Raw genomic sequence first — 26867 nt, forward strand, 5'->3', positions numbered from 1 at the left:
ATTGGTATTTAAAAATATTCTTGAACTTAAAATCACTTTTAACTAACAGTATAATAAAATAAAACTTAGCACTTTTATGGTACTGTTCATCTATAGACCTCAAAGAACTTTAAAGGATATATCATTACCTCAATACTACAGTTGCAAAACTGATGGCAGATAGAGAGGAAGGATGGTCCAGTGGTTAGGGTACTAGCCTAAGAATCAAGAGACCTATGTTCAATTTTCTACTCTGCCAGGGGCTTCCTGTGCATGATGACCTTGGTCAAGTTGCCTAGTCTCTCAGTTATATAAATGGGGGTGATACCTCCCTTCCTCTCAGTGGGTTGTGAGGTCTTTTAAAGATGGTGAGGTACTAAGGCGATGGGGATTCCTTAGAAGTGGGAGCTCAGCCTTTATGATACTCTTCAGGCTGAATCACCTGCGGATGGTCTGGGTCAGTGGTACCATCTCTTCTCCCTTAGGCTCTGCTGGGTGTTATCAAGACCCAAGTAGAATTATTTCAGAATTAAAAAAAACCCTGTCATCTTCTGAGTTCAGAGGCATTTTCAGGAACCGTAACAGGTCCACTGTAATATATATATAAAAAATGAGGCCAAATTACTGTCTTCAGTGCAGTTTGAGCAGCCTGGCAGTACGATGGAGAGTTCCCTTGGAGCTCTCCCTCCAGACCACCCTCTTGGCTATACTCCAGATTCAGGGATCCATTTGCCTTTGTGTTGCTTTGTCTGTCTGTTGCACGGGGAGAAGAATGGCCAGTCAGTCTGTGTAATGGCAGATAAGACAGCCCCACCCCTAAATCCCCCTACAATGCAGCACAGAGCAGGGACCAGCCCTCCAAAACAGGGCTCCATGATGCTCCCTCTCCCGAATGTAGCCTCACCCAGTGTAGTACTGGACCTGCCTGCTGCCCCTAAATGACAAGGTGGCGGTCCCCAATTTTAGCACAGCTCCCTCACCAGAGTCTAAGAATAAAATATTTGTCACGTTCTGCTTTAGCATCACAGACCATCTGGGGCCAAATAAACTACCGATTTACATCCCATGCAATCTCTGCAGGATAGAGACCACATCTACCTTTCTGTATGACCAATGCCTGGCAAATCAGGGCCCCGATTCTGGTTGTAGCTGTGGCTGCCGTCATAATATAAATACAAAATAAAAAGTATGTCCCCATGGCCGTGGGCTACATCTTAATACAATCCTTTGTGAGCCGCCTCTACCCTTCCTCCCTTATTTGCATTCATGCCGCCCCCCCGTTACGCCTCCCATTTGCAATCGGGCAGCCCCCCCAAAAATGCGCAGCCCCCCCCCCCCATTTGCGCGTGCGAAACAATTTTGGGGCAGTTGCTTCCGTTCCTTTGAACTATTTTGCTGCTGGTTCCTGAGGCGGAGGGTGGCTCCCATTTCCTCTCCCCCGATGGAGCCGCAGCTATGAGTGGAGGCAGCCCGGCTGTCTTCTTTCTCCCCCCCTCGCCCCAGCTGTTTCCACAGGCCGCCAAGTTCCTCAGCCGATGCAAATGGGGCCTTAGCAAAAGCAACTGGACGCCGGAAGGCGGAGCCAGAAAGCACATGACGCAGCCGCTTTCCCCGGACCGATTGCGGCCATAGTGGGTCTGTGCCCTCCCGGTTATATAGCCCGCCTCGGTAGGCAGTAGCCGCTCCGTCTGCGGGACGCCGGGGACTGAGCGCCGCTGTCAGGTTTGCGGGGATTCGTTCACGCGTGTGTCTGGCTGCCGGCGGTGCGGGCAGCGCTGGGGGGCGGGGAGGCCTGGCCGCTCCGGGGGGGGGGCAGAAGCGGCCTCTTTCAAACTCCCCATTTTCTCCATGGAAAAATTCACTTGAGCGGCTTGAGTGACACCCCCCCGCCCCCAGTGTTTGTGATCTTGTCAGAACGGCCATTGCCCGGGCTATGTGGAAACGCTTCACAGAGGCCCCCGCCATGTTGGGGGGGCGGACTGCGGATCATAACACTCCTGGGCGGGCGGGCGGGGGGGGCGCGTTGTCCCTCCCGCTGCCTGAAGGACTGGCCGCCGCTGAGCGCGGCTCCTCAGGGACGGGCCGAGCGGGGCCAGGAGGCCCGCCTGCTAGCTCCGACGGCTGGGCGCTAAACGCCCGCCCCCGATCTCCCCTCCTCCGAGCTGCTTTTCTTGCCCCTTCCCCGGCTCTCCACAGAACTTTGCCCCTTCCACGGCGGCAGCGCGGCGCTGCTGAATTGCCCTGGCGTCTGTGGGGGGGGCTGCCGCCCTTTTACACCAGGGGCTGCCTTTGGCCTCTCGGCTGTACTGAGCCGCCGCATTGGCCACCGACTGATTGGCCGCGCCGGAGAGGGGCGGGGTTATTTAGTCTGACGTCACAATCCTGCAACTCGGTAACCAGCTATTTATAACCCTGCCCAGAAGCCGCCCGCCTGTGGAAGGAGAAGAGCCGTTGGGGCTGGGTCGGGCGAGAAACCGATTTATACTTAGAGAAAGGGGAAAAAACAAACAAACAAAAAAAAAAAAAGTGCGAGCGCCGCGGAGGCCGTTGCTGGGGGGGTAGCCTGACGCCCTCTGCCTTCGTTGTCTAGTGATCGAGCCCTCCGCCTGCCGAGTTTTTTTTTCTCTCCGCGAGCCCTTGTGAGCGCGTGGGCAAGATGGACCCCCTCCGCAGCGAGGAGACCGAGGGAGAGATTCCCGGCCTGGGTGAGTATCCGCTACCCGCCGCGCGCCGCGGGTTCCAGAACCTTCCGAGTCGCGGCCGCGCGGGGATCGGCCCAGCCTGGGGGCCGCGCAGGCCGCGCGAGCCCGGAAGTGGCGGGTTGGCGGCCCAGGGCGCCGCGGCCTTCTCCTTCTCTCTCCCCCCTCCCCTTCCCGGCCTCGTGGCGCACAAAAGAGTGGGGCAGCCGGCTGGGGAACGTACCCCCCGTGTGAAGGGGCCCCCCATCGGCGGTCTGAGTCCGCCCCCGCCCCCGATTGCGGCGGATGGGCCCCGATCACGGCCCTGTCTCTGCGCTAGGCCCGTGGCGCGGCCCATAGGTCGCCGCCGCGATAATGGAGCGCGGCTTCCGCTGTGGCCTAGGCCGTGCCTGGCACCGGGGATGTGCGGAAGCCGCTTCACTCCCCCTGCCCTATCCCACGCTCCTCCCGGCCTGCTGAGAGCTACCTGGCTCCCAAGATGAGCCTTATTCACGCATTTGGGAGTAGTTTCGGGTGTAATCGGGAGCCCTAGTTAAGAGTAAAGCGAGAGTCGCCAGTCTGCTGGGTTGTGTCCGCCCATGCGGAGAATGGCGGGGGGGAAAAGAGGCCCGTACAGTTCATCTGTCTTTGTTAGCCCTCCTTGCGTTTATTTCCTGCATTTTTAGAAGAGTGCTGGTCGTTTCACACGTCTGCCATTATTCAGTAAGCTTTCTGTATGCTTTAAAAATATTCATAGCATTTGCTTGGGTGTCAGTATAGAAGGCTATGTGTTTAAGAGTACATTGTGGTGGAAATATTAATTCCAGTCATTAGTTCATGTATGCAGTTAGTCATTAGCATAAATATTGCGAAACATTGACTCCATAACACAGAAACTAATTGCAGAAGTTTGTGGAAGCCATAAATGTTGTTGCTTAAAGTAGTAAAGTTGTTGCTTAAACTATGCCAATTGTGAAATAGCTTAGGTTTTTGACTTTCTAGCTTCTGGGTTGTCAGCCATTTGTCCATAGTTAACTTTTCTCCCCCGATTGGTAACCCTCACTGCAACACTCCTTTATCTGAAGTTCTTACTGATGAACTCAGCTTTTGTGCCCTGGTGCTCTGCTGTTCCCTATCTTGGGTTCAACCATATAGCATGCTGGCAGGTTTCTTATGCAACTGAGTATGCCCTGAGATTCTAGCTTCCCCCTAAACGCAGTTGACTGGAACCCTAGTACAATTACAGAAGAGGCTTGGAACCTTTTGTGTACCTCCTACCATTAAATAGGAGATACGTGGGGGGGGCGGGCAATCAGGCTATGTTTACACCAGGGGTTCTCAAACTTTATTGCGCCCCAACCCCTTCTGACAACAAACATGACCTGACCCAGGGGACTGAAACCTGAGCCCTCCCAAGGCCTTCAGCCCCAGGTGGGGGACCTGTAACCTGAGCCCTGCTGCTCTGGGCTGAAGCCCTTGGGATTTGGCTTCTGCCCCAGGTGCGGGGGTTGGGGCCCCAGGCCCCAACAAGGCTAAATCCAGCTCTGGTATCCACAGTTTGAGAACGGCTGGCCTATACTAAGGATGTTACAACAGCAGAGCTGTACCACTGCAATTGTCCTGCTGTAAGGTCTCCTATGTACCCACTCTATGCCAAGGTGAGATAGCTGGCCTAATTAAACCACCCCCCATGAGTGGCGGTAGCTATGTGGGACGTGGCACTTTTTTCTTCTTGGTGAAAGGTATGTTGGTTGGGGTCCTATCCCCCCCCACACAGCCTTGAGCTTGCAGGCAAAAGTGCTATGTAGACCAAGCCTTAGTACTATCTGCCCCAACATAGAAGACCTTAACTTTTGTGTGGCATGACAATGGGGCATTTGCAAAAACAGTGCATTAATTTGTCTGTTACAAGAGGCATAGTTTGAGGCTTAAACGGACTTTTATGATCGATGGGTGAGTTAGGGGAAAAGGAAAATGGTCAGATGCAGAATCGGGGCTAAAGTTAACAAGGCCTGAATAGCAAACATCAGGAGTTTCATAGTAGTATTATACCATTGAATACACTGAATTTAGTTATGTACAGTAGTCTAGACTTTGGGTTTCCTAAAGTTTCTTTAAAATTTCAGACAGTCTGATCATTCTTATTAATCTTTAAACCATTAGGAATTCAAAAAGCTTTGACCTGTTAAACAAGAAATCTATAGGATTGAAGTGTTTAAAAAAAATCTTGTAACAGTTTGTAACAAGAACAAAACTTGTTACTGTGAAAACTTCCACACATAGCTCTACCTATACATACACCCTTGACCTGAAATGCCCCTCTCTATTTGTGATAGATGGCTGTATATCACAGCATTTATAACTTGGTACTGCACTTGAGTGGATTTCCATGAAGTCTATCCTAAATGAGTAACAATAATGCCCTCCTGATTCTACCAGAGGAGAAGCAGGATGTGTGTTTGAGGGAGAAGGGAAAATCCAATATTTAGAATGCTGGATAGAGTAAGTATTGGGGCTTTTAGGTGGCTATACAGAAAGACTGGAGATATATATTTAAAATGAGAGATGGGCTTGACTTTAGGGTGGGAGAGTAGAATATGAAAATAAAGTAGCTCTTAAACTAGGGGGGAGAACAATGGGATATGGTATAGGATTCTTGCCTAACATGCAAGGTTATTGTTGTAGATGGTTATCACCACATTAAAATATCTTTTTGTAAGATCCTAGTGGAGACAGATTAAGCAAGTATAGTGTTGATCTTGCTTAGCTATCTTAGTAAAAGCTGTAGGGAGCTTGTCTCCACTAGGTTTTACAGCAAGATACATATCACTGTTACCTCTCTGGGTGGGGAAAAAACAAGTCTGTCACTTGGTCAAGAGGTTCCTTGGTCATATCTCCACTAAGGCTCCCTCTCCCCCCAAAAACAACCCCCCAAACCCTGATTTTAATAATCCTGTATAGGGGAGGCAGCATCATTTCCATTTAAAGTAAGGGACTGGGAGGAGACCTGGTATTGATGATAAATCTTGTATGGCTTCTGCTACTGGTTTGCTGTGTAGCCTTAAGCAAATCACTTAGACCTTAACTAAGAGTAGAGGGGGAAATCATTAAACTAGCTCTGGCTATCTGGTGAAGGTAGCAAACTGAAGACACTAGTGTCAGTCAAATTTAAATTAACTCAATTGAGCTAGCTTGATGGGAAGGAGTATGCATTTTCCTCCTAGTCAGTGCCATAGGGTCCAACTTTTATGGTGCTTAATATCCATGTTCCCATTGAAGTCACCTAGAGTTGTTGTGCCCTTAACCTTTCTAGTCTATCTGTTTCCCCAAACTGTACAGGGTAATGCCTCGATCATCAGACAGCTACTTAAGTGTTTATAATGCTATCTGATAAGCAATATCTAATGGAGGGTGGTGTGGGCTAATCAGTCACAGTCCTTGTATAGAGGAGACCCGAACTGATCCTATTTCTTGGGGTTTTTTTGGTCTTCTCCCCAGTATCTGGCTTAAATGAAGCGAGAAGGTAACATCAAGGGAACAAATGCTGACAATCCCAAGAGTTTAACTATTTATTGTAGCATCTAGGGAACCCAGTCCTGTTGTGGTAGACTTTGTACAGCAGTACTGTAATCAGACAGTTCCTGCACTGAAGGTCTTATACTGGAGACAAGAAAGGGGGTGCATGGTATGGCATTCACTATAAAAATTATCACCATTGTCAAGGTTTCTGTAGCCTTGTGGCAAAGGGGAGTCTTAAGGACAGTGGTAGCTTGTAGGCATGAGACTTTTCCCATCCCTTTACAGCTAATGTACAGTTTTAATGCCAACACTTTTTCTATGACTAAAACATGGAATCAAACTCAAGTCATAACTGAAACTGAGTTTTAAACATTGTCCCCAAAGCAGATTATGGACACTTGAAACCAGCAGATACTGCAACTTGAAATGTATGGCCTTACATTTAAAAACAAAAACCCCAACAGTTTAGACTGACAAGTTTTGGTTGCTTGCTTCCTGCTTGAGCAAACTCACCCTTGACTGTAAGCCATTTCCTTTAACAGACTTCTAATGCTTACTGTAGCTCTTCAGTACTTTTGCTTAATCTCGTCATTTTTAAAGTCTTCTTTAACCTGTAAAACGGGCACCTTTTTTGAGGTTGTCAAAATCCCACCCTACAAAATAGAAATGTCCATATCATACTCTTAGCAGAATGTAAACTTGGTAGCCTTTCTGGTTGTGAAGGTCCTTTTCCAGGTATGATCTGTCATAGTCTGCAGCTAGACTGAAACAATAGTAAGAAAAGGCATGAATTGTCACATTTTTCTCTGTTAGATGTTAATGCTGAGCCTGATGACCTAGCTAGAGAAAATTTAATTCAGTCGCAAGGAATGACTTCTGTGGATGCAGGTATGTATTGGTCACTCTGCATTCTGACAATAGTACCCTCTGTTTTAAGAGCTTATCACACTAGGGAAAACTTATTTTCAGTCTCTTCTATGAAACCTCTTTCTGTGGAACAATTGTCACATTCTGTCCTAATTTCAGGAGAAAGTGGGAGATTTCTTGAAATGCTGATATCTTTTGTCTTCCTTTGCTAGCTAAATGGATTAGTGTATATAGTAAGATGCACTTGTAAAGCTTGCTTTGGTGCAAATGACCCCTTCAAAGGGTTTAAAAAATCTTGGCATTTAGAAGACTCTTTTTTGGATAACTAGACAAGTTGCCCACAGGCTAGCAATATTTTAAACCTGTGGAGCTTGTACTTTACCTTTGGAACTGACTGTAACAGGTTGTTAATAACTAGTGTGTCTCTCTCTCTCTCTCTCTCTCTCCCTCTCCCCTCCCCTGCGTGCACACACACACTCCTTTAACAGGAAACAGATTCAAAGTACCATAGTAGAAAACCTGAACCAGAATTCTAATGTGCTTTTGGAGACTAAGCCTTCCTCAGTAAACTAATACAAGGAAACTTGTCTTCCCTCATCACTCCAAACCTGAGCAGAAAGACTAAGCATTCTCCAAATTCCACAGTATAGGATGCACTCCCTTCTCCTGCTGAAATATTTGGGTCACGAGTTCCACCCTGTATTAAGTTACACTTGGGAGTGTAGATGTTATGACTAGTGCAGTCTTAATGTGTTCTTGCTGGATTTAAGGGGTAGGAATCTATTGCTATTCTGCTCTGAAATGACTTTTTGGTTTCAGCTGAAAAGGAGTTCTGAGTGGTAACCCATCAGAAACATCCAGCAAATACATGTCATGGCAACAATTTCTGCAAAAAAGACAAGGACTTCAGCCAGTAGCCAAGGATTTAAGCATATGCCAATACACCCCCTTGCTTAGCAGTGGATTTCAAGCTTCAATAAAGAAAAATGTAACACCCTTCCAGCTAGACACAATTCCAAAACTTTAGCTGCCAAATAAATAAAACTAAAAACTCCAGAAATCGTTAGGGAATCTGGACACTTTTTCCAGAGCTCCCACCTCAATCTATAGTGAAAGCTGTTGTAAGGGATAAATCCTGCAGAGGCTTGATGGCTGGCTCCCCAGCTGCTTATCTTGAAACTAGGATTAATATTTAAACGCTAGTTCAAATACAATCAGGTGGCCTTTGTTTAAATGTGATCAGAGGTTCTTGCCCATATCATAACTAGAATTTGCGTGGTCAGCAACTATCTGATCAGCCAGCCTTTATGGAAGGGAGCAGCAGTAGAGAATTGGACTTCTGAGAAGGACCAAAATCTTAAAGCATTCTGATTACAACTTTAAAAGTTGCAGCCTTTCCATTAGCTGAAGGCCCCACACCTCACTGGGTAAGCATGTTAGCTAGATGTTAATGCTGCAGAATGAAATAGTTAAAGCTGACACTTCGCTTACAGCCCATTTGAAAGTTTCATTTGGATGAATATGGCACTTAAGGCCTTATGGTGCAGATTTTTGACTGTAGGTAACTGCTGCAGCTTACATGCTGAGTGCTATCTTTCATTCCAGAAATGAGGGGACCTTATTCTCTGAGCTGATAATCTTTCACTCCTGTTTAGGCCTCTAACTTCTCAAGTGAAACGTTACTTAAGGAAATGAAACCAAAATGCCAAAGGGAGACCCTGAATCCACAGAAATTCTTAGTGTAGACTTCAAACTAGGTGTAAATTGGGGAATATTTACCAAAAAACCCTCTGACTTATTTGGGATTAGTATTGATGGGAGCTGTAGTGAAGACATGGCTGAACACTTAAAATAGCTGAAAGCAAGAGAAGTTGCTAAGTGCATTCTGTAAGTGGAAACTCTTCCCAGCAGAACTGTTTTTTAGTTGTGGTCAGTCCCATGCTAAATTTAAATTTCAATTAATGTCTACTATCTCTCGGACTTCTAGAGTAAAATCGCTTCAGCCACTTAAGTATCCCACTATGTTCCTTTACAAGAGAAAGGGTCTTAACTTGATTGTCATTTCATGAAGCCACATTTCATGTTTATAGTGGAGGTTTTCCAAATTCTCCAGCTCAGTTCCTTGCTCCTCTTCTGTCTCTTATCTGCTGCTTTTCCACAATATCTGCAAGAGTAAACAAATATGTCTCTCACAACATTGATCATGTTTCACACTAAACATCTTAGCATAATAGCTCAAGTATGCTCACTTCAGTTAAGTAATGCATTGATAACTTACAAAAAAATTTTAAATTAACGGTCAAAACAGATTATTGAAATGTCAAGCCACAGTTTAACAGCTATCTTTACTTGCAGTACGAATGCATTAGATGTTTAAAATTGCATTTCTTCATCTGTTCACCATTTAGGCACTTTCTTTTTGCTAGCAAGCTTCCTTTTTTATTTTTGTTTGCTGTGTTGGTCCCAGGATATTAGAGAGACAATGAGGATGAGGTAATACCACTTTTTGTACCAACGTCTGTTGGTGAACGAGACAAGCTTTTGAACTTACAGAGCTCTTGAGGTCTGGAGCAGCTACTCAGTGTCACATAGCTAAATACAAGATTGTTTAGCATAAGGAGTTAACATGTAAGAGCCTACTCCAGGTGAAGTGCCCAGTTAACAAACCTGCAGTCCTAGGACAAAGGAAGGTTAGGGGGTCATAGATGGTTGTAATGAGCCATAAATCCAGTACCTTTGAGTCCCTGATTTCTAGTGTCTGACAGTTATGAATTTAAGCTCCCAGGCTTGTCTCTTGAAGGCTTTTTATTCTTGTGCACTAAGACATAAATACTGTAGGAACATCTGTTTTTGAAGACCATCCAAACTAGAAACCCAAATACTTTTTTCCGTCGTCCTCCATTTTACTTGGATGAGATTTCTTTTGAATGGGATATCTAGTATGTAAATCCATTTCTCAAGCAGTCTAGCCTGGTTTAAGTGATTTCAGACTGACTGACCCTGACTAGTTTATATGCAGTGATTTTTATATATTTTTTCCCCCCCTTGGTTCCCCCTCCCTCCCCAACTGAGTGAATGGTTTGAGAACCTACTAAGTGCAAGTTTCTTCACCAAAATGGATTTATAGAGATGTATAACTATAGGGGTTTTTATTTTGTTGCATACTACACCTACCAAATGACTCAGAAACCCACAAGTGTAAGTTTTCTATGACAGTCCTGGGCCCTTAGCAACAGTGGTGAATGTTGGCAACAATATAGAATTTGCTGACATCAGAATAGCAGTTCAGAAAGGAGAGTTTTGATTAGAAATTAGTCTGTGTGAAAACTGGAGACTAGTTGCTGTCTGTAAGTATGCAGTGGTGTTCTGTCCTTATGCTTGCTTAGTTTTATTTTCTAAATCTAGTTTGATAAGTGTACATATTTGGGTTTGTCTCAGTTGGAGTGTAAAGTACAGTATACTAGGATAGTGTCCTAGATTTATAGAATCATAATACAAGGGTTGGAAGGGACCTCAGGAGGTCATCTAGTCCAACCCCCTGATCAAAGCAGGATCAGTCCCCAATTGCCCCTAAATGGCCCACTCAAGGATTGAACTTGCAACCCTGGATTTAGCAGGCCGCTACTCAAAGCACTGAGCTATCCCTCCCCCTCTTCTCTAGAGGTTGATTCCTGTAACATTATGAATACTAACTTTCAGAATGCTGTTTGCTTAGTCTTTCAAATTAATTAAAACCGTACCACCTGGTGTCAGATGCTCAAAACCACGTTTCCATCAGCAAGAGTAGTTCAAGTTGTGTGGAATTTTGTTGAAATTGGCACAGGCTTCCAATTAGTTTTAGACTAACAATTGTATCCCCATTTCACTAATCCTGCAATGTTAGTGTCAAGGAGTCACTTCAGTATTAAAATTAACTACTGGACCCCATAAATGCTGCAAACAAGCACTTTTTTAGTCATTATGTACAACATATTTTCCTACTCTAACTCTTGAGGATGGAATGTCTTCAGACAAGAACTAAGAATATTCTTTAAGCAAATGGTTGCTTTCTGCAGAAAACATTGGATAGCAAAAATCCCTGGGAAGACTGCATAGGCTCAGTGCCACATGCAGGGCCGCAAGAAATGAGTCACATTAGTGGTGATGGACTTAGACATTTTAGATACACTGTGCAGATGAAGTAATGGTATCAGAGCAATGATATGACAACCTGTTTTTCCCCCAAAAGCAAATTAAAATTTCATCATTTCCATCTACTTAATTTCAGGGTGGGGATACCCCTTCCCGGGGAAGATTGAGAAAGGTATGTGGCCACATCTATTTTAGTGTTTAATTTTAATGAAATAAAACCTGATCTGCCTCTAGCCATTAATTTAATATCAGGGGTAGGGGAGACAAAGCATAATACTAAAATGTTGAAAATATCCTGGTGTTTCTTAAATATTGAAACTCTCTGTTCACACCCATTTCACAGCCTTTAATGTATTTACTAACACTTAATCTATGTGCTGAACCCAAAACAAATTAAAAGAGAGTTCAGTTTCTATCTGATCTTGTATAGTCAAAATACCTAAAATTACTACATGGTTGCCTGAAGTGTAATAACTTAAATAGCCCTGAGTGAAAGGAAGTATGTAGGTCAGACTGTATGAGATGAGCACAACTATTTTATATTTCCTGTTTTACAAGAAATGGCAACCAATTCAAGTTTTTCTGGTTTAGAAGCATCTGGAAATGGTTATTTGTTGCATGATATTGATAAGTAATTGTACCTCAGGTGTAGTTCAGAGGTAGATAAAGCCACTCAACTGTCTGATTCAGACTAGTGCATAGCCACATCTTAATAAATAACTCACTCTGTTTCATTGATGTTTGCAGACTCTGATTGGAAGAAAACACATGCCTACAACAAAAAACACTTTTTATAATCCAATGTTAGGAGTAGCAGAAATTTTATAAACTGCTTGGAAAAAGCTTTTTAAAAAAATTAGAATAGCATGTTTGAGAGCACAGGTCGTCAGGTGGACAACTGTTAGAAATGTATCCCATAACTGTACTACCTGAGATTGTCTACACTTGAAAGTAACTCTTAAGCATAGTAGCTATTCCCAAATAAATGTGTAGACATGCCCTTATGGTGTTACATAGTACTGCATAAGTGGGCAAAAATGCTTGCTGCGATTTTTTTAGTCTTCAGGAAGCAGCATATTGCCCCTCTTAGTAGCAGAGTTGCAAGTATGATGATGTATACTAGTCTTGCTTTTTATCAACATTCATTACTCATTAGGTTGAGTTTACACAGCACAGGTTCACTGGGCCTTTCACACTTGTTAGTTTGTTTGCAAAAGCTCCCTTGCAAGAAAAGGCTTTTACAGTTCACAACTAAATTCAGCAGACTCTAAATTGGTCAATGGGATCAGAAGGGGAGAGAATAGATTAGACATGTAACTTATTGCTATTCCCACCACATGAAGATGAGTCTCTTGTGAGGAAGCTATTGACAAATGAGCTAGAGCAGTGGTTTTCAACCTTTTTTTCATATGCAGATCCCCTAAAAAATTTAAAATGGAGGTGCAGACCCCTTTCGAATTGGGGGGAGGAGGGGTGTTGCAGACCACAGGTTGAAAACCACTGAGCTAGTGTAAATTTTAAAGCACAATAGTTATTCCAGGCAGCTGCCCCATTTACCCACGCCCGGACACTGTTTAATCACTGAACTCTATCAAACTTATTAGCCACCAAGACAAGGCAACTTTTGAGTTACCTGTTGAACACCAATCTCTCAAACAGTAAAGGATGTTCTGCTTCACAAAGCTTAGCTGAGACATGCTTTAATTGTGCTCTAACCCTACTTAAGTAGGCATAAGTCTGAAAAATGTAAACGGATCTTGTGGGCTTGTTGTACAACATTTGAAATAGATTTCCTCCACTCTTCTGAGACACTGTACCAGGAGAGGGAGTGGGGAGTTCCTAAGAGCAGCATTTGAGCACTCTGTAACTTTTTCACATTTTTGTTTGAGGAGACTTAAGAATCTGTGGGTTTGTTTTCCCCCTTACTTAGGAAGTGTGTTCTGGATGCTATCTGTTTAACTTGATTTATTTCAGTGGCATTGTGTGAGAACTGCAAGAATTGACCGTTGTTTCTGTAACATTGTCATTATTTCAGCATTTATGGAATCTTTGTAATAAGTATGCAACAAACCCAGATCCCCCTCTCTAAAAACGTTCACTGGGTGGATGGGTGAGCTCTGCAGCCTTGAAACTGCAGTTCCCTTTGAATGGATAACTTTTCATTGCACCCTGAACCTTCTGCTTTGGGAAAAGACAACAGTTACTTTCTTTTCCTGGTTTTAGAGGCTTTTAAATAGAACTCGTGGGATACTGTTGGCTGCAGACCTATTTAACCAGGGATGTTAGTCAGTCTCCTTTATTCTTGTTTGGCAAAATTTGGTGGATTTTCTCAAGTTTTAAACATTATCTGAAATGTCTGTGAATAAATAAGCAGACCAAACAGGAATTGGTTCTAAAATGCCTGAGGTTGTTAAACCTGCACTTAAAGTTCACAAATCTGGAAATCAAAGTCCTCCATTTTAATTGTCCTCTTGTCTGCAACTTTAAGTCTTACAAATCTGTTTACTGATAGGTATATGAAATGTTTCTAATCAGAATCTCTGCTTAATTTGTATCCTCCCAATAGTATGTTACTGTCTACAATGTTTGCCACTACACAAGTGCCACTAAAACAACTTTTGAAGCAATTAGATGGCATATGCAGCACTTGCTTTGAATAGAGAGATTTTTACAACTGCTGGGAAATGCTCAGTTTCATAAGGGTGTTAGGAATGCTTGGAAGGCAGTATGTGTTAATATATGGAGCAGGGATTAAAAGCCATGGAAGGTGTTTATCACTGACTTTGTAGGGACTATTGTAACTGTTCCCTTACATGCAAAAGGAATAAAATATTTGTAGCACTTCTCCGTTCAAATGTAGGCTGCTTTATTTACACTGTCAGTAGGTGGAGCTGGAATGGTGCTGAACCCAGACCTTAGCTACATTTGCAGCCAAGAACTGTGTTGCCACCATTTTAGAAATCATGTCTTAAAAATGGAGGTGGGGCTTTAGATGCTGCCAATGCTGCATTCTTAAGAGCTGGGGGTGGAGGGGAAGAGAACACACAATTGCTGTGTATGTGGAACAGAGCAACTGAGAATGAGATGGGTGGAATTTGGGAGAATTTGTAGTTGAGATCAAGCATTATCTGCAAGATTACCAGAGCTAAATACAGAAGGGCTGAGGAGCCAGGGTGCCACTTACACTCTCTCTGTCTGTTTTGGGTCAGTAACAGAGGAATACAGCAAGTGAGGACCCACATTGTGTGAGAATCTTATTTAAATCCCATAGTACAAATGTTTTTCTTATTGTAGAAGGAATCACTGATGAGTAGTCAGAGGCCAAAAAGAATCTTTTCTCTGTGAAACTGTAAATGCTTGTTCCAGTCATGGCAATTTCCTGACAATGCCATTACTTTCTGATAGAAGAAATTTAGTGCTAATGGATGCCACTGAATTATTCCCCCTGCTTCTCTCTTAAGGGTAATAGACACACTGAATGTGAATGCTGCTTGGGGTTTGCCACTTTCTTGTGGTGTCTGTAAACTAAATGTTGCAGCACTGTGCTGGGGAAACTAACCAGCCTCACTGATGCCACAATTGAATGAGAAGACTGTGTGTGAGAGTGAGCGCTTGTTAATTACAGTGATAGTGAGCTCAAGGGCAGAGCTTTATTCCTAGTGATGCTAGGGTTAAATACTCATGACTAGGAACAAAGGCTTGTCCTGGAACGAGTGGGGGTGTTGTCTTTTCAGTTGTGCTAGTGCGTTGAAGGGCAGGCGTGCCTGGGTGCTGAACCATGAACTAGGATGTGCAATTTGATGCAAAGCCTTGGTTTGGAGGCCCTAGTTACATCAAGGCAGTAGCAGGGTCTCAGTGATTGACCCTACCAGTCAGCAGCCCTGTCTGGGCTGGAGCCTGGCAGCTGGCTGCAAAGTGCCATGCTGCTCTTGGCAGCATTTGGTGCTCTGAAGCATTAGTTTCATGGCCTGTCCTGCTCCCTCTATTACCCTTCCTCCCCTTGTGGGGAGGGACCCAGACCCCTTCTGCTAAGGTGGGAGGGGAAGACTTTTTAGCCTCCCTGTGGGATTCTTGCCAGGGTCAGCAAGCAGGGTGAATCTCCCCCTCCAGGCCCTGAATGAAACTAGTCTAAACCCTGTGCCCCCCTGATGGTGGGGCAGGGAGGTTAGGTCACCCTATTTCACTGATATGCCCCTCTGTGGATACCACCTTCAGACACTGTTGGAAGTGATGGGTTGGAGGGGCTGAGGCACTGGCCCTTGGCAGGGGGAGACACTGCAGCAGGCTCCACAGTCTAGGGAAGGGGAATCATGGGGTCTGAGCCAGAAGCTTCAATTTTCCCACTCGCCAACCAATCCACAGACCTGTCTCCCTCCGCCATTATCTAAAACTTGGTGCCCTATGCCTAGACTGCCCTGGCTGTGTTATCTGCCTGCCTGCCTCCCTCCCTCCCTCCCTCCCCCTAGCCTTCAGTTACCACTGGTAAAGGTAAACTGGTGGTAGCAATAATGGATTTTGTCATTCCTTCCCCCTCTTCCCCCCCCCCCCAAAAGGCTAGTGTAGACGCCATCTTAGATACATGTGCTTGTCTGGTGTAAGTGGGGTTGACTCTTGTCACCTCATCCACTCTTGTGGGAAACTCGGGGTGCAATCTAGAGCTGGGCAGAGTAATTTTCCCTCTGTGCTCTGGTGGCTTTGATCCATGTCTCTTGATTACTCTCCTCTTCCCCACAAGCGAGATTTCAGTTCGTGAAGCGAGCAGGCTCTTTCCCGCGGGTGGGAAAGTCAGCAGTCGTTGGAGCTGGGAGGCGCTAGAGCCCACAGATGAGTGCCCCTCTCTCCCCGCCTAGCGGGGCTCAGACACGCTCAGCTCGGCCTGTCGTTGTGTTAGACAGGGGAGGGTCAGGGAACGGCCGAATGGTGCTGGCTGGTTCCCTAACCCTTTAGGGGCAGTGGGCGGATAGGGCGTTCGTTGGGGCTGTCCGAGCCCGCGCCCAGCGCAGGGACCGTGTCTCCGGGCACCGCGAGGCCGCGTGCACCATAAGAGAAGCGGTTGGGGTTATTCAAGTGTAGCTGTACTGAAAACTGCGCGTGCTCGCAGGCTGGGAACACTAGGTGCACGGGGTTGAGGTCCCTGGTTTTCTTTACCACAGAAAGGCGAACACCAGGGAGGAAACACATGCGCTTACGAGCCGACCGGGGGCGCGCGTAGATGCGCCTGTTGGTGCTAGAGAGCATGCGTAGTTGGTTCGCAAAGAGGGGGGAGCCATGCACGTATTGCAGATGCGCAGCACGGTCTGTTTATGCGCATGCGCCCCGGGCCTCATTCCCAGCCACGGCGCCGCGCAGTTTACAAACTGGTGGTGAGCAGCGCCTGCTGACCCCAAGTCTCCGTTTGGTCGCTGTCGTCTAGCCACCCTCAAAAAAAAAAAAAAAAAAACCCCATCCTCCCGGCAGTGAGCGGGAGAGCACGCGCTGTGCAGCGCAGGGGTCTCCGGCCTGTCGGCTGCCCCGGGGCGGTGGCTGGGACCTGTGTTCTTTGTGCGGCGGCAGAGCCCGGCCCAACGGAAGCGGGAGCACGCGCCGCCATTTCCTAGCGCTCCCTCGCCACAACCTCATCCACTTGCTGCTGCCTGACCGGGACTAGGCGATCTCCGGACAGGATCAGGCTCGGACCCTTAACGCCAACGCGGAGCGCCACCATGTGTGCGTGCGGGGAGGGTCGGTGCCTGCGGGGTGGTGGGGAGTTAGGCGCTGCCCCGGGCCACGCGGGGGGAGTGGTGGTGTAGGCCCGGCACAGGGGGTGGTCTGGTGAAGGGGAGCAGTGGTGGGAAAGGCGGAGTGACCCGCGTTGGGGCGGGCGGAGGCCTTAATCGCCGCCTCAACGTGTTGTCTCCTCGCAGCGACGGAAGGCGAATCGGAGCCGAGTCTTGCTTCCAGCATGATGCTGAACACGGAGGGCGGTGAGGGCTTCGTAGTGAAGGTGCGCGGGCTGCCTTGGTCCTGTTCCGCCGAGGAGGTCCAGCGATTCTTCTCCGGTAAGTGTGCGAGCGGAGGGGCTGCCTCAGCCTATGAACAGCCATCCGACGTGGGGCTGGCCGCATGGGGGAGGAGCGGGTTCCATGCGCCGGGGAAAAAACTGTAGAGATTACAGAGGAGGTGATAAAGTAGCGAGAGTTCCTGTGGGGAGTCAGGGCACCATCCCCCTGGCAGCTCTTTTGTAAGATAAGAGCAGTGCAGTGTGGGAAATCAATATAGAGTATTCTCCCTACTAAAAGTAAGTAGATTTTTTTGAAGTGCTTATATTTAATTGCTTGCTGTAATTTATATATTGGATGCTTAAACTGAACACATAGCTAGCCCTTTTGCACTTTGATATCTATTATAAGAGGTGGTTTAGTGTTTGCTTGAAAGAGTGTCCTTACTTACGCTTAACTGAGCAGATTTTAAGTCCCATAGTGCAACTGGTTAACTCTTGGTTTACTAGACTTCAGATGGCAAGAATGCTTATCCCATCTTAAATAACACTGAGTATTTCCAATTCAAAGGAAAAATAAAAAAAATAAACCCTAACAATGTGGTGGTCTTTGGAGGTCTGTAAGAGGGATGTAGTCTGGATTCTTTCACAACTCAAAATTTATCTTGGGTGGCGACTGCCTTCTGTTCAAGGTATGCTGGCAGGGAAGATTTCCATTCCATCTCTTGATGGATTTCAGGCTCAATGGTAAATTTAAAAGAATACTAAGAATATTAAATTTGGTTAGGGAAAACCAGCATCTTGTATTATGGTAGATGATATGTATTTAGGATTAAACTGCTATACTTCCAGGGGGGGGAAAAAAACACGAATCACTGCTGTAGAACGAGTGTTAGAACAAAACTGTTCTGGGTCTCTCTCCTAGAATGCAAAATTCAAAATGGAGCTTCAGGTATCCGTTTCATCTATACAAGAGAAGGCAGACCAAGCGGAGAAGCTTTTGTTGAACTTGAAACGGAAGATGATGTGAAATTGGCACTGAAGAAAGACAGAGAAACAATGGGACACAGATATGTTGAAGGTTTGACTTAATTGGCCTAGTAATTGATTAAATGTTTGTACTGACTTCACTTTTTTGTAACTCATGGTGTTTAAATGCATGTAAGTTGATTTAAGTGAATTTTTAGATTATACCAGTTGACTAGCTTCTCAAATGGCAAATGACTTAAAATGGTTTATGCAGCATTCCAAAATTCATTAATTCTAAGTGCCTCTTACAGTTTTCAAGTCAAACAACGTTGAAATGGATTGGGTTCTGAAGCATACTGGTCCTAACAGCCCTGATACTGCTAATGATGGTTTTGTACGTCTTAGAGGACTCCCATTTGGCTGTAGCAAAGAAGAAATTGTACAGTTCTTTTCAGGTATGTGGGGTATAAGTATTAGCTGTAGCATTATGGGTCAGTGCGAATCACAGTGGCACTGAGCTCTTGCCCATTAATGCTTTCAACAGGCCAAACTGTGCCACAGTTAGTGTGTTAGATTATATTGATCTCTGATGTGTGCAAATAAATCTTAAATTTAATCTCTTATTTGGGCTAAAAGCTTTTAAATATCTTAACGCAAAATTTAAACTTAGATCGATTATCTAGGTAATTCAGACTTACGCAAGTTTGTTTTACTTGTCATAGAAAAATCAAGGTTTGTGGTTTTTTTTGTTTTTTGGGGGTCCTTTGAATTGAAAATTAAAGTGGATACTTCGAAATTGAAGGATAATTCCTACTTACCATTTTAGCCATTCCACACATGCTGCTCAGTTGAGCACATAAAAATGGTTGAGCCTTTGTATTGCTAGACTCAGTAAAATGGGTGGAATTTTTAAAGGTGGAAAGACTAATTAGGCTTAAAATCTCTGAACTCAAGTACTGATCTACATGACTTGTAGGGTCAAATATTGTACGGTAATTTTGGTCTTTAAGTGCAGAGTAGTTGTGGTACAAAAGTTCAATTTCATTTCATTCACATTAAATGAGTATTTTATGAACTTAGGCTTTGAGACTGAATTGTAAAGATTAAAATGACTTGACTCGAACTTGATTTCAAACTCTTTCCAATTTGTATCTAATGTTGACTTCCTGTTTTGGGAATTGGGAATATCTACAAATGCATACAGTCAAATCTTGAGTGGGCCTAAACATGTCTGTCTTAAAGCAGAAAGTATTAACTTCTAAATGTGACTTATGCTTAAGTTATAAACCTGAATATTAGGATGTATAACACAATAAATCGAAAGCTTTGAAACATTGTTATAAAATTAGCAAGGACTTTTTTTTGTTTTTAATGTAGACTGAAAATCGATGACTATTCTGATTTAGAATGCAACTAAATTTGTTTTGTGTATTTTGGCAAAATGATGTATTGAACACTACCCTTTTTTAAAGCAAATAAATGCACTGATATCACTGTTCATGTAGTTAACAACTTATGAGCAGCAGTGATAGAAATTGTATACGTGTACCTAATATGCAAAGTGCTGCTTTCAGTTTAGCAATTAACACTTCCGAAATAATTCATGAATTTCTCTTCGTGAAGCAGTACTCTACAAATATTAATACTGAATTTAGCAAGATTTAAAATGTTTACGTAAGAGTATCGTTGTTTTACATTAATGTTACTTTTAGTAAATACTAAGATGCTGTGTAAAGCTGTTTTTTTGTGATTTTAAGTTGTGTGAATTTCATCAGACTGAAAAATTCTGTAAAGTATTCTTAAGAGGCTCTATTTAACTTGTCATCTTCTTAACACACCCTGCACTAAATAGATGAAAATTGATTTTACTGCTACAAAGTAAAAGCTTTTTTTCTGCACAGCAGGATGGGTTAAGAATGTAAACTGAATGGTATGTAATCATGAAATTTCATGTTGACATGCTTACTGCTAGAATGCTAATCTAGAACTAGCATACCATTCACTTACAAGTATTAACTTTCTGGTGTATTTAAAGCTATAAGAAAAATTCATGACTGGGCTTGTGATGTTAATATTGCCCCCTACTGGGGTTATTTGTCCTTGGGTTGAAGGGTTGGAAATCGTGCCAAATGGGATAACATTGCCGGTGGACTTCCAGGGGAGGAGTACGGGGGAGGCCTTCGTGCAGTTTGCTTCACAGGAAATAGCTGAAAAGGCTCTAAAGAAACACAAGGAGAGAATAGGGCACAGGTGGGGATGGATGGTTGGTTGGATATGTCACTTTTCTTATGGTAAATGCTAATTAAATCCATATTCTCTCTCCTTAAAGGACTGATCCATAAACCATTAAATCTTAGTCTAGTATTTTGGTCTCTAACTTAAAATAAAAGTAGTTTCATGTGTACATAGCACATACGTAGTAAAACTTATTCAGACTACAAAACAAAATTGGAAAATTAAGTTAATTGAATTCACTCTAATATTTGGTATTTAAACTGTAAAATTGATAGCTTTAAAATTGACAGAAGTTGAGAGATTATGGCTTTAAACTTCTCAAGTAGCACCAATCATGTCTCTAGCTGTAAAGACACACATAGTACCTTATTACCATAAGAAAATGTGATAATTTCTAAACTTGTTTTTATAAGTTGAAATGTAACAAATTTTCTTACTGTATTTAATCTTCAATGTAATAAGCATAGCTTTCAAGAAATTGTCACAAAGGGTTTTTTATTCTATTTTACTTGTGACTATTTTTCATTGAAGCATGCACTTTTTCCTATGCTGAACTACTGAAGCATAGGGTGGGTTGACTAGCACATGCAAAGCTTTTTTTGTGTGTGTGGACTTCTGATGGGTTAAAACCTTGGTGGAGACTAGGTTTTTAATCCTCTTAATATGTATTGCCACATGAGCAAAACATGGAAGTGCTGAGTTGAGTGGACTTGTCTCCCTCCTATTTTTTTTGACAGATGTGATTAAATTTAAACTGGGGGGGGACACTTAATTTGCTCCCCCAGCGTTAAGGTTGGGATACTGTGAAGTATGAGGAGCCTATAAACCCTTCATTAATTGTAATTTCTTGAAAATACACTATTTTGGAAGTAAAATAGTATTTGACTAGAATTTGTCATTGCCTGTATAATATAAAGAAATCTGGCTTAAAATAGTCTGCCAGTTTCAAGGCTATGACTAGAATGTCTTGTTTTAGTTTGATTTATACTGATTTAATATTCCTATGTGGGGAATTAAAGACTGACTGTCTTTCTTATGCGGAAAACATCCTAGGTACATTGAAATCTTCAAGAGTAGTCGAGCAGAAGTGCGTACTCATTATGATCCTCCTCGCAAATTACTGGCCATGCAGAGGCCAGGTCCTTATGACAGGCCTGGTGTTGGAAGGGGCTATAACAGTCTTGGTAGAGGAAGTGGTTTTGAAAGAATGAGACGTGGAGCTTATGGTGGAGGTATGTATCCTACGACTTTCCGTTATTTTAAAACCATAATTTACGTTGCATGTTATACTGCTTCATACCTATTAGTGCATGGATAAAAACTCATGGAAAAATCAAACTGAAGCTAAACTTCTGCTTCTATAAATAATTCCATAGTATTTTACATACTAGTTTCCGTAGTTTAGGGAACACATTTTAATATGTATTCTATCTGTTTTAAGGTTATGGAGGCTATGACGACTACAATGGATATAGTGATGGCTATGGCTTTGGTTCTGATAGATTTGGACGAGGTGAGACTTCTTTAATGGGGGTGGTAAACAACTTTTAATATGTATAAAAGCTAACTTTCAATACATCTGAAAGATCTAGAATGGACTCTTCTCTCCACAGGCATGTCTGACCATAGATATGGAGATGCAAGTTCTACTTTCCAAAGCACAACTGGTCACTGCGTACACATGAGAGGATTACCTTACAGAGCTACAGAGAACGACATTTATAATGTGAGTTCAAATACTTTGTGCAACAAGTACTTTCTCTTGAATCTGCAACAATATTTTGCCACATTAAGACAGTCTTATGTACATATCTTTTTTTTACCTAGTTCTTCTCACCTCTGAACCCTGTAAGAGTCCACATTGAAATTGGACCAGATGGTAGAGTGACTGGAGAGGCAGATGTTGAGTTTGCTACTCATGAGGATGCTGTGGCCGCCATGTCCAAAGACAAAGCAAATATGCGTAAGTCTGCCTATCTTTTTCTTAAAACTAAGGGCCTCCCTCATCTTAAAATCAATGACGAAAATATGCTCTGAACAGAAGTTAAAACATACGTGCTGAGAGTTTGTATTAAAAATTATCTGATCTGTTTTCTAACATGGGAGAATAGTTGTTACCTGAGACAAGACTGTCAGTTGGTATACAGATGGATTAAGTCATAACTATAATATGTAACATATTTGAATCATTCGCATCCTCTATCGGAGTGACCTCACAGCGAGGCAGATTGGATATGGATTCTGTAGAAATTAGTTAACCCAGTTGTCTAAGGGAAGTTTGGCGTTAGACTATCTTAAATTGAAATGAGGCACTGTTTGTATCATGTGTAGGCCTAATGTCCAGTACATGTTTCAATACTCTGTTAAACATGCTTTTCCTTTCAGAACACAGATATGTAGAACTCTTCTTGAATTCTACAGCAGGAGGAAGTGGTGGTGCATATGGCAGCCAAATGATGGGAGCAATGGGTATGTGTGAATAGTCTTAACTGAATTTTTATTCGAACACTTCGTATTTAACAAAGCTGGCTAATTTTATACAGCTCCTGCTTATTCTATGCCTGGCATAAAAACTGAAATTCAACATTCTGTCTTAATCACACAGTCAAGGAATCGGAAGGGGTAGTTCAAGATTGGAACACTAGCACATTGCCAGGTATATAAACCTTTTGGGAATACATTCGAACAATTAATTAGGTTAAGTAAATTGTGCTGAATGTGAAGAGTGTGGTGATGAATGCTTTCTAAGAGTGTGGTGTTACAAAAATGACATGGGAGATGCAAGTTATCCTTGTCCTGTTTTTTCCAGACCAGGTGTTGATAGAGGGTGTATCAAACTTTAAAGTGACACTTTATCTCATGAGTGAAGTCTCTTTGGAAAGAGGGAGCAACAAAGCTCCACTCTAAAACTTGAAAAATCAACACTAAAACATCATAACAATCCTAAAATTACCAAACTAAAATATGAAATGTCCATTGTAAGTTAAACTAAAACCTGTTACTGCTATTCAGAAACAGTTTCCCCCTAGATGGCCATAGAAACTTTGATGTGCAAAAGTAGATACTCCTCTTGAAATTTACTTTACTGTCTCTTAGGATAAGAGCTTAAAGTGGTGGGGGGTGTGTGTGTGTGGAGATGATGCTTGTATAGTACTTTGATTGTGGAATGAGATTGAACACTGTAATGCTTTAAGTCTGTTTTTTTAAAAGCAAATGTCATAATTTCAACTGTAAAGTTTTTCAGAGGTACTGTGCTGTAGCAGATTGTGCTCTTCAAAGATAGCTTAAATAGTTAATTGAGAACTTAGCTTATTTTACAAGAAGATTAGTTTTAATTGTTGCTGTTTCAGTTTACCAAGTTCTCGTACAAGTATAGAAACTTTCCCATGTGGTGCATACAGATTCAGATTAGGAACAAGCCTCATACTATCTGGAAGATTGACATTCCAGGTGTTCTGGTATTGACTTCCTCCATGCCTCTGAAAGCACATGTGCTGTTGTGGAGGACATCCGAGGTGTCTCAGTTGGCTTGCATAACAATTTTTTAAAATCCCATTATGTATTTTTACCATGCAGTAAAAGTCAGAAGTAAATTTCTCCATTGCATTTCTGAATGGTGGGCATTTGTGGGTGGGGATGTAAAACCTAGCACCCCATTTAAAGTTTCTTGTCACTTGTAGCTGAGTGGAATATTTAAATGCCTTAAATCTTCAGACATGACTTACTGCAGTGAGTGAACTGATGCTCTTCTGGTGAAATAGGTTAGAGCGTGATATAACCTTTCTATTTTTAAGTTAGGCTGAAAAAACAAATTAAGTACCATAAGAATCAGAAGCACATGAGCACAAATACCTTGCTCTTCACCACTTCCACTAGTGAGAAACCAGAAAAAATAGTTAAGCACAGTGGTATCTAAATAGACCAGATATGTGGCACCATGAGGGCTAATATCTGTTAGGAATTTCATGATTAGGTAGTATATAGATCTGTTTGGACAGACTTTTGGCAGTCAAGGTGTTAACGTTCTTTTCCTTAACTTGAAAGGAAACCAATCCACTTATGGTGCTAATCAGCAACTGAGTGGGGGTTATGGAGCTGGCTATGGCACTCAAAGCAGTATGAGCGGATATGGTAAGATGTGTGTGTGTGTGGTTTTTTTTTTTTTTTTTTTTTAAATTTTTAAAGCCTTAGGTGGGTGTTGCATACACTCCTACAAAGAGATCCTTACACACAATGTGCTGTCTAGCTGTAAGGACAAAGGAGGTAGGATTAATAGACAGCACCACCTTAAAATAGTGCTTCATTGTTGGCACTCATTTTTGAAGTATGAGTCTCAATACTTGTATTAGGGGAAATTTGCTTTCCAAGATGAAATCTTCTGAGATATGAAGAAGCTGGGAAATTGGATTTTTCTGCTTATGTAGATACACTACAGAAGCCAAAGTAAATCCACACTTTACAACAACTAACAAGCTTACGGCTTGTCTTCTGCTCTCTCGCAGGTATAAATTGGGAGTAACTTCATTGCAGTTACTAGTTATATCAGTGTGAGAAAAGGAAACCAGTCTTGCCGTTTCCCAAAATAAAAGCAGTATGTACTAGAACTGTAGTGTCTGGACTTAGTCTTATTTCATTGAAAGACCTGGAAAACTCTTGCAGGTTTTTTTGTAAAGACAGCACCAACTTACATTTTAAATATCTGGAAGGTTTGTCTTTTTAGTAGCATCGGAGTATGTGCAAGGTGGTGGGTGGATTTGAGTCTAAGTGGACACTTGAGGATAAAAGGGGTGGAGTTGAATCTCTCCCCCCCCCCCCCCCCCCCCAACTTGTACTGGCAGTAAGCTGGAGCACTTCACTTATCTGCTTGATGTTTTTTCCAGGTAATCAAAGCGCAATGAACAGTAGCTACTACAGCAGTGGGAACCGTGCGTCCATGGGAGTGAATGGAATGGGCGGGATGTCCAACATGTCCAATATGAGTGCTGGCTGGGGAATGTAACTGACTTTTGGTCAACTTTTTTTTAAAAAAACAAAACAAAACAAAAAACTAAGTTTAACAGTTTTGCAATACAAGCTTGTGATTTATGCTTTACTGTAAGTGAAATCAGGATTATTTTAAAACTTCAGGTTCAGTATTTTTGAACACATGGAAGAAAAACATTCACTTAGGATGTAATAACCAAGTTGAGTAAAGACTATAACTGTTAAACAATTTTCAGCTTTTTCTCAAGTTAGTTTTGTTGTAGGAGCGTATTTAAGCAGTAAGCGTATTTAGGTTAAAGCTGTTTCAATTATGTTAAATGTTGCTCTTATACCACATTACATCCAACACTGTTTTGAATGCATGTTGAAAAACATGCTTTTTTGTAAACTGAAATATAGGAGCTGTGTCTGCGATTCAAAGTGAACATTTGGCATGTTAGTTCTAGTTTATTTCTTTTAATATCCTGTAAGGCACGTTTAAGCTTTTTTTTTTTTATTAAGTTAATGGGGAAACATGTTGAGACGTGATACAGCTACTTTAGGATTTTGGTCTTGGTGTTCGTATAAAATTCTGAGGCCTTGATTTAATCTTTCATTGTATGGTGATTTCCTTTTTAGGTGTATTGCGCTAAGTGAAACTTGTTAAATAAATCTTCCTTTTAAAAACTATTCTCACTTAATATTCTATCACGTTCAATGTTCTTTGTAACTACAAGGGGGGGACAACAGTGAGTGGGGGGGTTGTAATAAAATTATTTGCATCTGTATGTGCAAGAATGTTAATGTCCTAACATCCACCCAGTAGCATAAATATTGTACTTATTATCCTGTTTGTACTAGTTCTAATGTTAGGAGTGCTGCATGAGCTGTCAAAGGTGATGAAACTTAAAATTACAGTGTAGCATGCCAAACCTGAAAAGTGGTCCATTTGTACTGCACTCCTAGAAAAGACTCTCTTGTTTCTGGCAAGTGAATCTATTACTATTTCTTTACTGAGCTGGTGCTGCCCGAGTGTATTTACACCTGCTTTTAAAAATCCATGGTAGTGAGTGTCAAGCTTGTGTCTACATGGCCTTATGCTACAGCACATAACTTTACCCTCAGAACTACAGAAGGTGCTTAATGTATGAATAATTATTCGGGACCTCAGACAAACAGTAGAGCTGATAATTGAATGAGCTTTTTGTTCTATGGCATAACTACATCCCATCTTGAAATGTCCACTATTGCCTGAGAAGCGTGTCTAGAAACTGTCTCTTCTATACTGCTGCAGACCTTTTGAAGTGCAGAATCTTGGTTGAGCAAAAACCACTTGCTAAGTATGGAAAGTGCTCCAGCTGCTTGAAACTTGGTGGGCTGATTTAAGACCTTACTGTTGTGTCCCAAGGAAATGTAAACTTGAACTGTGGCCTAACTTGCAGGAAACTCATTGGCTAAGGCTCTCCTCTCCTTTAAGCAGTGAGTTAACATCGTCATCTCCCCAGTAGCTTGTTCTCTTACCAGCCTCAAACTTGCGTGACCTGTAAACA

At 42.7% G+C, this 26867-nt stretch overlaps 1 protein-coding gene across 9 annotated transcripts; it reads left to right on the plus strand.

Moving 5' to 3' along the window:
• Positions 1 to 1557: 1557 nt before the first annotated feature.
• On the plus strand, positions 1558 to 25911 carry HNRNPH1 (heterogeneous nuclear ribonucleoprotein H1). Of its 9 annotated transcripts, XM_074960319.1 has the most exons (16): positions 1558 to 1701; positions 2570 to 2684; positions 6990 to 7064; positions 11311 to 11346; positions 17078 to 17212; positions 18077 to 18232; positions 18432 to 18575; positions 20232 to 20370; positions 21409 to 21587; positions 21797 to 21868; positions 21942 to 22081; positions 22183 to 22318; positions 22741 to 22824; positions 22961 to 23011; positions 24400 to 24486; positions 25236 to 25900. In XM_074960319.1, the coding sequence occupies exons 2-16, from the start codon at positions 2636 to 2638 to the stop codon at positions 25352 to 25354; spliced, it is 1602 nt and encodes a 533-aa protein (XP_074816420.1). In that variant the 5' UTR covers positions 1558 to 1701; positions 2570 to 2635; the 3' UTR covers positions 25355 to 25900. The 9 variants fall into 9 exon arrangements, with proteins under 9 accessions (XP_074816420.1, XP_074816426.1, XP_074816424.1 ...); XM_074960318.1 differs by lacking the exon at positions 1558 to 1701 and having other exon boundaries at positions 2427 to 2684; XM_074960320.1 differs by lacking the exon at positions 1558 to 1701 and having other exon boundaries at positions 2428 to 2684; positions 21948 to 22081; positions 25236 to 25899.
• Positions 25912 to 26867: the final 956 nt, after the last annotated feature.

Source organism: Natator depressus, chromosome 8 (assembly GCF_965152275.1).
Source record: "Natator depressus isolate rNatDep1 chromosome 8, rNatDep2.hap1, whole genome shotgun sequence".
Lineage (NCBI taxonomy): Eukaryota > Metazoa > Chordata > Testudines > Cheloniidae > Natator > Natator depressus.

What these genes read in the sequence shown, in the direction of transcription:
- HNRNPH1 (XM_074960319.1), top strand. Translation starts at nt 2,636, where the DNA reads ATGGACCCCCTCCGCAGCGAGGAGACCGAGGGAGAGATTCCCGGCCTG. An exon ending in AATGACTTCTGTGGATGCAG is followed by an intron (nt 7,065 to 11,310) that starts GTATGTATTGGT and finishes ACTTAATTTCAG; the next exon opens with GGTGGGGATACCCCTTCCCG. An exon ending in CAAAGACAAAGCAAATATGC is followed by an intron (nt 22,319 to 22,740) that starts GTAAGTCTGCCT and finishes TTTTCCTTTCAG; the next exon opens with AACACAGATATGTAGAACTC.